Source organism: Ananas comosus, unplaced genomic scaffold, assembly GCF_001540865.1.
Source record: "Ananas comosus cultivar F153 unplaced genomic scaffold, ASM154086v1, whole genome shotgun sequence".
Lineage (NCBI taxonomy): Eukaryota > Viridiplantae > Streptophyta > Magnoliopsida > Poales > Bromeliaceae > Ananas > Ananas comosus.
In genome coordinates, this window is record NW_017890857.1 from 18,331 (window position 1) to 32,083 (window position 13,753).

The window sequence follows — 13,753 nt, forward strand, 5'->3', positions numbered from 1 at the left end:
TCCTCCGCCCGGTGGATATCGGGTCCTCATTTTTTGCCTGCTCCAAGAATCTGACCCTTTGACCCGCAGGGAGCTCAAGTATTTCTCTCTTTCCCAAATCTTTGTTGGATTTCCTCATCCCTTCGTCTCCCTGTGCTTCGATGATGCCCCAATCCCCGTCGTCCTGCCGGAGTTCCGCCGAAGCACCATCCCGCCGGATCGCTCCGCCGAGCTCGCTCCTCACCATCCTGCTGCTGCCGCTTATTATTGGAACAAATACCACGTAGGAATCTGATTGTGATTAGAATCTAACTAATTGGTAATGATGATAAAATCAAACAAACTTACAGATGATCGCTAAATCCAAATAAATACTTAATTGATCCGGAAGCGTGCGAGGTACTGCCCTAAGGTGTATTCCCGTCCTTATGTGCGGGATTAACCGGAAACACCGCCCAAAGTACGACCGGAACTCCTCCTCCTATAAGCACGATCGCGGAAGAGGTTGACGGAGACTCTTTCAACACCCGATGATAAAAAGATCGAATGAACTGAATGAAAATACTAAATAATTTAAGAAACTAATTCTGAAATTATTTTCCAGTCATATGTGCATTCACATGACCCTTAAGTTCCACCCCTACATTAATCAATATAAATATTGATGTAATTAGAGTGTTGATACTTGATACCATTCTGCACAGAACGCGTGCGCACAAAGCGCGCGATCGTGCGCGGAGCTGGCGCGGACCGGGCGCACCAAGCGGGGGCCGCGGGCGTAACGTCCGCATTGAAATAAATAGAATAAAATAAAATAATAATAATAAAAAAAATATGAGAATTTTGAATTTTACTCCAACAATCCCCCACAAAATTTAAAATCTCGACATAAAAATTAAATATAAAATAAATTAATAAATTAATAAATCATCGGGTATTTATACTATGTAATAGGTAAGATGTCTTTAAGAGACTTAGCCTCACTTAGTATAGACAGTTTCCATTAGAAGAAATCGGAGTGAACCAGATCTTGAACTACATTTCTTTGACCCTGACTTCAACTATCACACACACAGAGCAGAATTCTTCGTCGCGGGTCTGTGCATTAATGACCATACACAGTACCTTGATTTTTTATAAGAATTTTTATGGATAGCCCATATCACATAGTCGCGGCCACATACGGATACTCTTATATAGGTGGTTTCCTCCAGAGATGTGTGTAGTGTCACATCTAGCGGAAATTACTGTCTTGGATTCCATTAAGAGCTATCAGCTCAACCTCAACCACTATATAGAGCACTACTCACCATAAGGATGAGATTGGAGCTAAAGCTCCTTTATATAAACTGTAGAAAGTGCTCTTGGCCAACCTGACAGCTTATTTTTACCACATTGAACCTTCTTTAAGCGATCTCCTACTACAAAGGTTGGGCTCCCACTGCAGGAAGGCCCATTATGGGCAAGTCCTATCCCCCTCGATGACTCCAGGACTTCAGTCCTATTCAGGCCGTTCGTCAAATAATCTGCAAAATTCTGTTCAGACCTGATAAAACTCAAATCAGTAATATCATGAAAATAACCATCAAATAAATTTATGTTTCAAAATAATTTACCTTCCAATCTTAGAATTTGCAAAATTTGTTTCCAAGATGAACACTAGAATAAAGTTACGAAAGCATTTATAATATCAAAATTTATCAAACTGATAAAAGAGCTCCCCCCACAATTTCTGAGGTACACCAAACTTTAACAATCAAAACATTAACAATGTTTAATTAAGTTTGGTTAAATAGCAAGTTAATGGACCAAACATATTTGATTTTAACTAATTACTTTCAACTAAATAATAATGATAGAATCACAATATACTGCAATCAGTTTATAAAATTTTGAATTAAGAAATGAAGCAAGCATAAATATTTGATTCTGCAGGTAAGAGGTGCCAAGTTAAATAGTTTACCAAGCTGGCTGCGGGTTAAGTCCCACTTAAAGCATTTTTTTTTTTCTCATAACATGTAAAATCTTTTACGAAAAACTACAGTAATTTTTTTTTAAAGAATTAAATACTGTGGCAAAACAGTATATATATAAACTGTAATATTTTTTTTAATAATATTGTACAGTCACAAATCCTTTTTTAAAAAAAAGGTTATAAAAAAAATTTGCTGTATCAAATATTTTTAAATCCGTACAACCAGCCTAAAAAATACTGTAGCAAATATATATATTAACCAAAAAATTTACTGTAGCAAAACTCTAAAATTGCACACTAATAAAATTATTTTACTGTAGCAAAATTATTTTTTTCAATGAGTTTTATACTGTAGCATATTTTTTAACAAAGAAGCTACAGTAAAAGCCTTTTTTAAAAGATAAAATAATCACCAAATAAAATATAATTTAAATAAGAAATTAAATAATATGCAATTACAAAAAAATTTATATTTGAATGCCAATTATACAAACAAGTTAACAAACAAATTATAAACATATAAAATCAATTTAAAGCATCCGTTAGTTTTTAATCACAATCAAATTGGGATTTACGCCTTAGATTGTTGGAACAAATACTGCATAGGAATCTGATTGTGATTAAAATCTAACTAATTGGTAAGGATGATAAAATCAAACAAACTTACAGATGATCGCTAAATCCAAATAAATACTTAATTGATCCGGAAGCGTGCGAGTAGGGATGTAATGTGGGCCCTCCCATATTTTTCGGGCTGAAACGGGCCACGGGCCAGCACGGCACGGCCCGGCCCCAAAATCGGGCCGTGCCGTGCCGGGCCAAAGTTTTTGGAACCCGGCCCAGTACGGCCCTCCGGCCCGGACTGCACGGGCCGTGCCGTGCCGGGCCAAAGTTTTTGGAACCCGGCCCAGCACGGCCCTCCGGCCCGGACTGCACGGGCCGTGCCGGGTCGGGCCGGGCTTCGGGCCAGCCCTTTTTTATTTTATTAATTAATATATCAGTAAAAAAAATTAAAAATTAAAAATATATTTATAAAAATATTAAAATTTTAAATTATTTTAAATTTTTAAATTTTTAAATTTTTGGGACCAAAATACCCTCCCAACAGTCAAATTTTTGACTGTTGGAAAGGACATTTTAGTCCAAGCCCAACTCCCAAAGCCACAGCCCAATCTTTGACTGTTGGAAGTCCCAAAGCCACAAGCCACAACCCAACTCATTGGGAGTTGGTGCCTCCCAAAGCATTGGGAGTTGGTGCAGGGCCTTGGCCAACTCCCAAGAGGCCAAGACCCTGCTTGGGCCCGGATCGGGAGGGCCTGGCCACACGGGCCGGGCCGTGCCGTGCCGGGCCGGGCCTGGGTACCCTCTAGGCCCGGCACGGCCCAAGCCTATGTCGTGCCGGGCCGTGCCTGGCCATCGGGCCGCGGGAGCAAGGCCCAGCACAGCCCGATTTAATTGGCTGGGCCGGGCCAGCATGGCACGCTACAGTACTCGTGCTGTGTCTGGCCAGGCCCACTCTCGTGCCGGGTAGGGCGGACGGAGACTCTTTCAATACCCGATGATAAAAAAATCAAATAAAATGAATAAAACTAATAAATAATTTAAGAAATTATTTTTGAAATTATTTTCCAGTCATATGTGCATTCACATGACCCTTAAGTTCCACCCCTTCTTTAATCAATATAAATCTTGATGTAATTAGAGTGTTGATACCATTCTACACAGAACGCGTGCGCACAAAGCGCGTGATCGTGCGCGGAGCTGGCGCGGAGCGGGCGCACCAAGCGGGCCGCGGGCGTAACGTCCGCATTAAAATAAATAGAATAAAATAAAATAATAATAATAAAAAAAAAATGAAGATTTTGAATTTTACTCCAACACTTTTCTCTTCCACTTTGTAAAGTTGCCATCTTTACTCTCTCTCCTCTCTACTAACTACTCTACTCCTTTATTCTTCAGGTTGTTACAGTTATCTTCTCCTTTTCTCTCTCCTCTCTCCCTCTGAATGCTTCCCCACCTGAATTCCCCTCATCTCCCCCCTCCCTCCTACTCTCTCTTTCTCAAGCCCGCCCCCTGCGCGTCCCCCTATCTCCCCACTTCTCTCTCTCAGGGCGAGGAGCGTGACGGCGGAGCCATAGGCGGCGGATGCGATCCCCACGGCGGCAGAGGCCGTGGCTATGGTCGTGGCGGAGAGGCTGGGGACTTCAGGAAGAAGGTGTGGAGCATGACGGGTTGAGGGGGGCTACTACCGCCCTCCGAGCAGAGATCTTGGCGCTAGGTGAGTCGCTAACCGATCTTTGGTAGGGATTCGAGCTAGGGTTTCAAGTCTCGATTTGTGGTTTGGCTAGGGTTTTGAGACTGGGAGGGTTCTTGCGTCTTAATTTCTATTCAGTTCTTCAATGCTTTGGGCGCTATCTCTTTCTCCCTCCATGAGTTGCAGCGTTGGAAAGCTTTGGTTTGGGAGTCATGTCTGGTTTATTGGGTTTTGTCTTGTGATAATCAGAACCTACAGTTCTTGATTCTTTTTGATAGCGTGAGGTTAAAGATTGCACATTTTCTCTTTATTAATGCATTTCTTCTTCATGTTTACTGTAAAAAAGGGATGAGTATTGCGGAGAGAACTAGCAAGGATGAACCCAATGCAAAATTGGAAAATACGATTCAGGACAAGTTGCAAAGAATCGCCACATTGCAGAATGAGATAGAGACAATCCAAGTAGGCTTGTAGTGAGCTGCAATTTATCTTTCTACTGATGATCTTTCGTTTGGAATTTGATAGAATTTTTCTAATTTTAATATGGATATACAGAAAAAGGGCGCTTTGGACGCGGAAGAGAAAGCACGGAAGGCCTATGCTCGAGCTAGCAAGCTTGAGAAGCCGGTTTGAATTTGAGAATTTTAATTTAGCTCCAAATTAGTAGTTTTTTTTTTTTCCTATTTATTTTTCTATGCAGATTGAGAGACTCAGAAATGAGTTTAAATTAAAGAATAGCTTGAGAAATGCTTTGGAGGCTCGAGATAATGAAGCAGAGAAAAAAGTGCGAGAGTTGACTATAAAGCTGGAAAGTGTAAGTATTTGTTTGTACTGATCAAATGCAAATAGTGAAGATACCTAAAACATGTAAAGAGATTCTGAATTTCAAATATGAGATTTGTAAGATTAGACAGAATTCAATGGAAATATACACAATAGAAGACCTATGATTTACAAATAGAATTTGCTATCCAGGAGGCTAATCACACCATACAATGTAGTTGGCAATACACTAGATTAATGTCGATGATGATTATATTTTTTGCGAGCCTGTGAAACAATGTTTAGAGAATCTGAATACAACTTTGCTAACATTTGATGAGGCCATGCCTTGAATTTGTCAATTTTGATATCATCAAGGGTACAGATAGTGTTCTGAAAAGATAAATTTTTGTGTTCTGCCAAAGTGCTTACTAATATCTTGACACAATTGAATGTCATTCGTCCAATTGTGTTCATCATAGACAATTAGTGAATAGAAAGAATAAAACTTGGACTTACATAATTCAGTTTTTCTATCATTTCTCTGCAAATACATAATTGCTAAACTGGAAACAAAATTAAAATTACTCTATTTCTGGTATGGGGACAACTCATTCTATTTTGTACTGTTCATGAAAATTTAGGCACCGGTGGAGTTCAATATCTAGATTGTAAGATTCTTGATAAATCATGTTTGGGCCAAATTGAATTTCCATAATTGAATTTCAAAAAGAATTCTTTCTTTTTTAAATTAGATCTCATGTGTGGGGATAAAGTATTTCGATGATCATCCTCATCTACATCCCCATCGCTATGAAATCCGCCGAGATCGAGGTTTTCTACCCTAATTTTTCTGTAGTTTGGGTATCATGGGTGGTTGTTGTGGAGATCGGGATGGGGTTGGGTAATCGGGGAATTCGTTGTAGGGTATGAGTGGAAGAACGACGAGATTGAGTGGATTTTTAGGCATCTTCTGAGGATTTGATTAAATTTAGCTTTTTCATGTTACAAGGAAATAAAGAGAAATGGGCGTATTTAACCTTTGTTTTCTAACTATTGAAACAATCACTGATTCTCACGAGGATGGCGCTGGGGATGAGGGGATTGAGGATTTGATTGATGATGTAGGGTTTTCTATTTGAATTCATATGGATCTTATCAGAGCCTGGATTTGTAGAGTATGATTGCAAGCTATGATCATTTTATTTTACTATATTTCGAGCATTGTGATTGGCGGGCTTTGTAGGGTTGCATGGTTAAATTTGAGCTTTGATCGCCGACGATCTCCTCCATGAAGACACGGGAGGGGAAGAAAGGGAGAGAGTGAGCCTCCTTCTAATTTTTCCTTCTTTCTCCTACTCTCTCTATCTATCTTTCCCTCAATCTACTTTTTAAGCGACTCATGTTTGCGTCAGCATTTTTTTTTTTTTTTTTTTTTTTTTTGCGGGTAATATTGACCTACCTTAAGAGCATTGTTTTCCCCCAAACGTACCTTACACATGTTTATTTTCTTAAATGTTCAGCTAAATACCAGATCTTCTCCGTCGTGCATTGTCGCTGATGACAGTGTTTTCTTGACTACTCTCATTGCTTCTCTTTCTAAAACATCACATGTTATCTCAATCTTTCCTGGGCTCCAAGATAAGGGTGCCTGTTACATTCAAGCTATATCCGATGCCAATGGTTTCTCGATGGATCGGATAAAGGTGATCGGCAAAAGGACCTCATCTTTGATCTCAGATGACCTTACACCGAGAAAGGTAATTTCACATTGTGAGCAACAACAAAATTTTCAAGGCTTATAACATGTAATTCCGGTCTTTCATGAAAAATCTGTTCAAACACACAAAAAACTGATTCTTCTCTATATTGTATTTTTAGAATATTTGTGTACCATGGTGGTAAATGTTGTCGGAGAATTTAAGCAAATCCAGAGATGCAGAATGAGTTCAGAAATTGATTTGATCTGCAAATCTGTGTGAAATCTGATCTTGTCTTTGACCTTTCTTGTGCTTAAGAGTCACTAGTAGAACAAATTTGCAATCATCGGTGGACGTTTTGGGAACTATGGCTAATACCCCATTTTTTTGTCTTATCTTTGACATCTTTTACAAAACTGCTTCCTTATCAAACAAATGTGTCTTTGGAGCATTATAATTTGGGCCTTTTCCATATGCCATTTTTATTTTGCATGTTTTGCCAGTGATAATGTACTTCCACAGTATTGTTCGTGTTTCGATGTGGAAGCTATTACTTCATTTGTGTTTTTCCTCAGGTTGATCTTTTTGTGGGGGAACCTTTCTTTTATGGGAACGAAGGGATGCTTCCGTGGCAGAACCTGCGGTTTTGGTTAGTATGAGCTATTCAACTATATCTGTTGTCTGTCGGAAGTTCACAATCTCTTATATTTTCTCGGGTTTCTATTTTCGCCAAAAGCCGACATTACTATTCTAATACTCTTTAGCTGGATCAAGGAAGGAAAGAACCCTCCTCGATTCAATCCTAGCTGAAGATGCATTCATCATGCCTCGTAAGGGAATCCTAAAAGTTTGTGCCATGTCTCTTCCCGTGAGTATCTCATCTTCATTTCTCCTGAGTTTCTTTTGTTCATTCATTCTTTTATTAGGAGGATAATCTTAGTCCGTATTGTTATTCAGGACTTGTGGAGGAGTCGCCGCAGCTTGAAGGATGTCGAAGGCTTTGATCATTCGGCTGTGAATGAGGCTCTTGGAGCCTGTGGTGACTTACCCACAACGGAGGAAGGTCCTTGCCTGCCTTACTATTTATGGCAATGTGGTGATATTAAGGTTAAAATGCCAGATTTTTGCAAAAATATTGTAAAGATATCCATACTTTAATCTCTCAATGTGACTCATCCATTTTGTCCACAACAGGAACTCAGTAAGGTATATTCTATCATGGAGTTTGATTTCTCGGTACCAATTCATGCCTGTTTTGGGAAAACAGAGGTACTGTACTTTTGATGTATTTGTAGGCCTTCTGTGCATCTTATAATTTGGTGCACATTTTCTATTTAACCTTTGATGATTTATGTAACACCCAGCCTCTCTCTCTCTCTCTCTCTCTAACCACTAGTTTCTCTCATTCACTTTTGCAGCAAGGTGTTTTGATTTGCTCAAAAGCTGTCTGACCAATGACTTTTTCCTTGTTTTTTTAACTAATCTGAGTTTTTCTTTTTCTTTTTCACATTATTGTCAAGCAGATTGAATTTTCTACTCCAGGAACATGCCATGGCTTTGCTTTTTGGATTGATTGGCTGATCGATGAAAGAGATTCCATTTCTATATCAACTGGACCAGGTTAGCATCAATAACTACAAAATCAATCAATGTGGAGCATTTTGATCTTGTTAAATTGCATCTCATGTAGTATTCTTACAGACCAAGATTTGATCAGGTGTTAACTTTTTTAATCTATTCTAAACCTTCTTCGTGCTCCAATGTGGTTGGTATCAGTTAATAGACACTGGAAACAAGGGGTACAGCTTATCAACAAGCCAGTGGTGGTCAATGTNTTTTTTTTTTTTTAGATTTAGAATTAAGAAATTTTTGCTTAGCTAATAAAATTAAAAATTCTATTAATTGATAATTACCTAATAAAAAAAATGATTATTGAATTTATAAAATTTTTAAACATTTAATAAAAAAATTGAAAGTTCAGGATTTTCAAAAATATGGCCTGTTTCGGAGTTTTTAGTTCAATCGGTCTCTTCTAAAATTTTATATTTAAAGGTTCATTTTTATAATTATTTTTTTTAAAAAAATTATTTTTATAATTATAAAAGTGGATAAGATTACTTATAGAAAATATTCGCCTGTTTTTAAAACTATAAATAGAGGGGGAGCCTTTTTCCCATCATTCCCGCGATTGGAGAGGCTCGGCACTTCGACGTTCTCACATCGTTCGAAAAAGCTCCGACTCCAGAATCGACTCAAAGCTCTCGCTTAGGTCTTCTTCAAGCCCTGTTCTTCAACTTGGACGACTCTTCTTCCTCAGCTTAATCGGCTCCTTCAAATTCGTCATCCCATTGAGGTAGTTTACATTCATTTTTTTCTATACAAACCTCCCTCTTTTTAACTATACCTAACAAGTTCTTTTTATTTTCTTGTACGTTTGTTTTTAATTTGTTCATCAATACTTTTGGACTAAATGCAATGGTTTGATCATCTTGTTCATCAATACTTTTGGACTAAATGCAATGGTTTGATCATCTAGATTTATATCTATGGGTGAGGATATTTCGGACATCGAAAGATTGCCTGACAGAATCAAAGACCTCATCTTGTTACCATGTGAGTTGTTGTTTACAATACTTGAAATTTTAATTTCTTTTTTTTAAAATATGCTTGAGAAGTAGATAAGGAGGCGTTAATTTATTATTTCACTTAGCTTCATTTTCTTGTCCATAAGAATTTCCCATCATTTTTTTTGTTTATTTGGTATTTATGTGGGTGAGAATGTATGATCTTGAACTTTCTTGGACAATTTTAGTCTTGAACCCCTTTATATTTGTTTTTAATTTGCAATTTTGGTCCACGATTTAATTGGTTTTTTAATTTGCACAATTTTGGCCTTGAATCCCTATATATTTGTTTTTAATTTGTAATTTTGGTGTGTAGTCTCTTTGTTTGTTTCTAAGTTTCACAATTAATCGATTTAAGCAATCTTATTCAAGTAGAAGATTTTTTTTGCTGGCGGAGAGGCTAGAGATCACTCTTCCTGCAGNTGCGTCAGCATTTTTTTTTTTTTTTTTGGTTCTATGCGAGTTCTACTTCGGAACCCGACTCTAATTACGACTGCAATTTTACAGGCACCATGTAGAACAGTAAACCCAAATAAGTCGTCATAGTGGTAAAAGTGTTTCAACTCAACAGCAACTTGAATCTCAGTTAACATCTTCAGATGCCACTGGTAGTCTGGATAACTAAGGTGGGTCCATCTAAAGAGTAGCTTCAATTTAATATCTATATATTTGTTCAAGTTAGGCTCGGGTGGGTTCCATAAAGAGGTTGCCCTCACATTGAATTCCAATTCTTAGTTGTTTAAAGTATTCATTTATGCTGCATTGCTCTTAACATGGAATTCGTTAATTGTGAATGTGCAGTGTGAGAGAGCTACATGCTTACACTTGAACAAGCACCATTCTAGCTCATGATCGACAGCATATCATACAAGAAGATAGCATGTATTCAAATATTTTGGTGGAAATTGGTTGCAGCGGGAGCTTCTCTATTCATCTCAAAGATCTCACGATTCACCACATGATTACATCTCCGTATAATATTAGACAGCTAGAAGGATGTCCATATCCTGTGAGGCAACCGATGCTCCATTGTACAGAGTTACACAATAAGGGTATGTTTGGTTCACCTATTTTAGATTATGGAATCGGAATGGAATTCATTGATTCCAATAGTTGCCGTTTGTTTTATAGGAATCGGATTCCGATTCCCATTCCACTCCGGAATGGGAATGACCAAATTCATTTATGATCCAATCCGGCTTTGGATCCCGGATTGACTTATTCCTAAGTAAACTACTCAAAATTCTCTTTCATTAACACCTACTTCCTCTTCCTTCATCACTTTTCTCTCTCTTAATTAAAATCCTCTCTCAAAAATTTTAAATTTTCATTTCGATTTCCATTCCAGTAATGAACCAAATATTTTTGGATGATTCGTCATTTCATTTTTCATTCCAAAGCAATTCAATTTCATTTTTCATTTCTATTCCAATCATGAACCAAACATGCCCTAAAGAGGAAGCAAAAATGGCCATGGATAGTTGGACTAAAAGTTTAAGTGTTATTGCTATTGCTTTATAGAATCATCTTTGATTTATCCTTTTTGTGATTAAATAGTTCGATATTATAGTTATATTTAGTTTGACTTGAACAAATTTTTGTTCTACATGAATCTCTTGAAGGTTTTACTCTAGGATATAATTAGAGTTTTACATTTTTATTTGATGATTTTTATTTGTGATTAAAAGTAGAGTTTTGCTTGATATACAATTTCTCATGAACACGGTTGATTACTTTTGAATGATTGATTTTGTTTCTCATCATAATTTAGATTTTTTAATTTGAAATTATTTAATTTGTAAAATGGCCTTTGTATGCTATTTTCATATTCTATTGATATATCATTTTTTATAATTTTTTTCAATAATATTTACCGTTGCATGCGTTGGTTACTACACACGTGATTATAATTCACACGTGATTATAATTCTTGGATGGAGGCAAAATTAACGTGTGGAAATGAATTGGGCACTCTCGAATATAAGATGTCGTTAAGGAGCTCACTACCAATCGAATTTTTGTCCATGGATGTGAATCGCTCGGGCTTCAAATCTCACTTGGGTCATTCCGAGGATAGGATTATGTTATATCAACCATCAAATTTTAAATTTTATAAAATATAAATAATTAATTATCTTTAATGTTTAAACTGATAATTTTTAATAATTTACATTCAATACTCAGTACAAAAAAAAAAAGAAGGAATTATAGAGACACATTTTAGTGATAATTTTGTGCAAGCGTCTTATTAGCGTGCTTCTGGGATAGTGCGGTGACCATACTTATATTTTACCCTCGCCCGCCCTAAACCATTCCCACATTTAAAAAAAAAAAAGAAAAAAAAAAGAAGAAGACAGCCTGCTCCTCTCCCGAGAAACCCTCCTCGCATGGAACTCTTCGACCCCGATCCCCCTCTCCCATTCCTCGGACCCCAACCCCTTCTTCGGCGCTACCGACGAGTCCCCCCCTCCGACGAGTCCCCCCCTCTCCGATGCCTCGGCACCGAGCTCGAGGTTCACTTCGGAGCAACTCTATTAAGATTGTAATCTTACAACTTAGCCGGTGTAACCCATTACTCTTATCAACGCCTTTTTTAAGCTAAAAATCAAAAAAAAATGTTTAAACGCTTAAACCATAGGATTAAGGATTGCAAAGATTACAATCCTTTGGTTTTTACACTTAGCATTTTTTCTAAATTTAATAAATAAATTTATAAAGACCACTCAAATTTTTTTTTTTTTTGAAATATTTTAACTTTTGATTTTTTTTTCAAAGGGGTGCCCGCTAGTCTCCATCGCTTGCAAATTGATCGAAAAGCAACGACATTCCGAGGATCGAGCGGGCACAATCATCACAAGCAGACCAAATTTGGAAATCTGACCATCAGTCGTCTTTTGACTGATATAAAATTATATAAATAAGATACTTTTAAACTACATGGTTAAAACATAGAACATGCTCATTAAAACATATAATAACATCACAACGTCTGGAATATTTCTCTCTACAAATTACTAAGAAATGGATACTTTTAACTTGAGGGTGCATTTGGTTTCAGGCTAATGAGTTTTTTCAATTGAAAATAATAATAAAAAAAATCTGAGTTTAAAAGATCTGGTAGTAGTGCACAGAGAATGGGGTAAAGAAAGTTCACTAATATTTAGTAAAATTGCTTGCTTTAATAAAATCCATAGAATACATCACGCATCTATCATAAAGGCCAAGTTTGTTTCAAAACCAACTATTATCAATGACAATTTAATTAAATCTGCAGAAGAATGATCTCTAGCCTCTCCGCCAGCAAAAAAAAATCTTCTACTTAATAAGATCTTAATCGATAATGGAAACTTAGAAACAAAACAAAAAACTACACACTCAAAATTACAAATTAAAAAAAACAAATATATAGATCAAGCCAAAATTGTGCAATTAAAAAAACCAATTAAATCAGGACCAAAATTGCAAATTAAACAATATAAAAGGGGGTCAAGACTCAGAAATGTCGCAAGAAATTCAGATCATACATCTCTCACCCACATAACATACCTCAAATAAACAAAAAAAAGATGGGAAATTCTTATGGACAAAAAATGAAGCTAAGTAAATAAAAATTTAACGCCTCCTTTATCTACTGTCCTCAAGCATATTTTAAAAAAAAGAAATTAAAATTTCAATTTGTAAACAACAACTCACATGGTAAACAAGATGAGGTCTTTGATTCTGTGCAGGCGAAGAAAATCTTTCGATGTACCGAAATATCCTCACCCATAGATATCAATCTAGATATCAAACCAATTGCATTAGTCCAAAAAGTATTGATGAACAAAATATCAAAACATTGCATTAGTCCAAAAAGTATTGATGAACAAATTAAAAACAAAACGTACAAAAATAAAAAGAACTTTTAGGTAATAGTTAAAAGAGAGGTTTGTATACGAAAAACATAATTAAACTACCTCATGGGATACGAATTTGAAGAGCGATTAAAGCTGAGAAAAATAAGTCGTCCAATGTTGAAAGAACAGGTCTTGAAAAGATACCTAAAGCGAGAGCTTTGAGTCGATTCGGATACGCAGCTTTTTTCGAACGATTTGAGAAGCGTCGAATGGCCGAGCCTCCAATCGCGGGAATGATGGGAAAAAGGCTCCCCTACTATTATAGTTTTTAAAAAACAGCGAATATTTCTTATAATAATCTATCCACTTTTATAATTATAAAAATAATTTTTTAAAAAAAATAATTAATAAAAATGAACCTTTAAATATAAAATCTTTAGGAAAGAGACCGTATTGAACTAAAAACTCAAACCAGAGCCATATTTTTGAATAATCCGACTTTACAATTTTTTTATTAAAATTAAAATTATAAATTCAATAATCATTTTTTTATTAGTAATTATCAATAATAGAATTTTAATTTTATTCAGCTAAGCAAAATTTCTTATCTAAAATCTAAAAAA

General features: G+C 36.4%; 2 protein-coding genes across 2 annotated transcripts; both read left to right on the forward strand.

Moving 5' to 3' along the window:
* The first annotated feature begins 3,886 nt into the window (after positions 1-3,886).
* LOC109704341 lies at positions 3,887-10,419 on the forward strand. Its single transcript, XM_020225098.1, has 7 exons — positions 3,887-4,232; positions 4,555-4,670; positions 4,764-4,835; positions 4,909-5,022; positions 6,217-6,293; positions 9,802-9,920; positions 10,096-10,419. Exons 1-5 carry the CDS (start codon positions 4,100-4,102, stop codon positions 6,241-6,243), a joined length of 462 nt encoding a protein of 153 aa, XP_020080687.1. The 5' UTR covers positions 3,887-4,099; the 3' UTR covers positions 6,244-6,293; positions 9,802-9,920; positions 10,096-10,419.
* LOC109704342 (protein arginine N-methyltransferase 7-like) lies at positions 6,433-8,992 on the forward strand. Its single transcript, XM_020225099.1, has 8 exons — positions 6,433-6,730; positions 7,246-7,319; positions 7,445-7,538; positions 7,628-7,777; positions 7,865-7,939; positions 8,194-8,290; positions 8,447-8,502; positions 8,828-8,992. Exons 1-8 carry the CDS (start codon positions 6,470-6,472, stop codon positions 8,990-8,992), a joined length of 972 nt encoding a protein of 323 aa, XP_020080688.1. The 5' UTR covers positions 6,433-6,469.
* Positions 10,420-13,753: the final 3,334 nt, after the last annotated feature.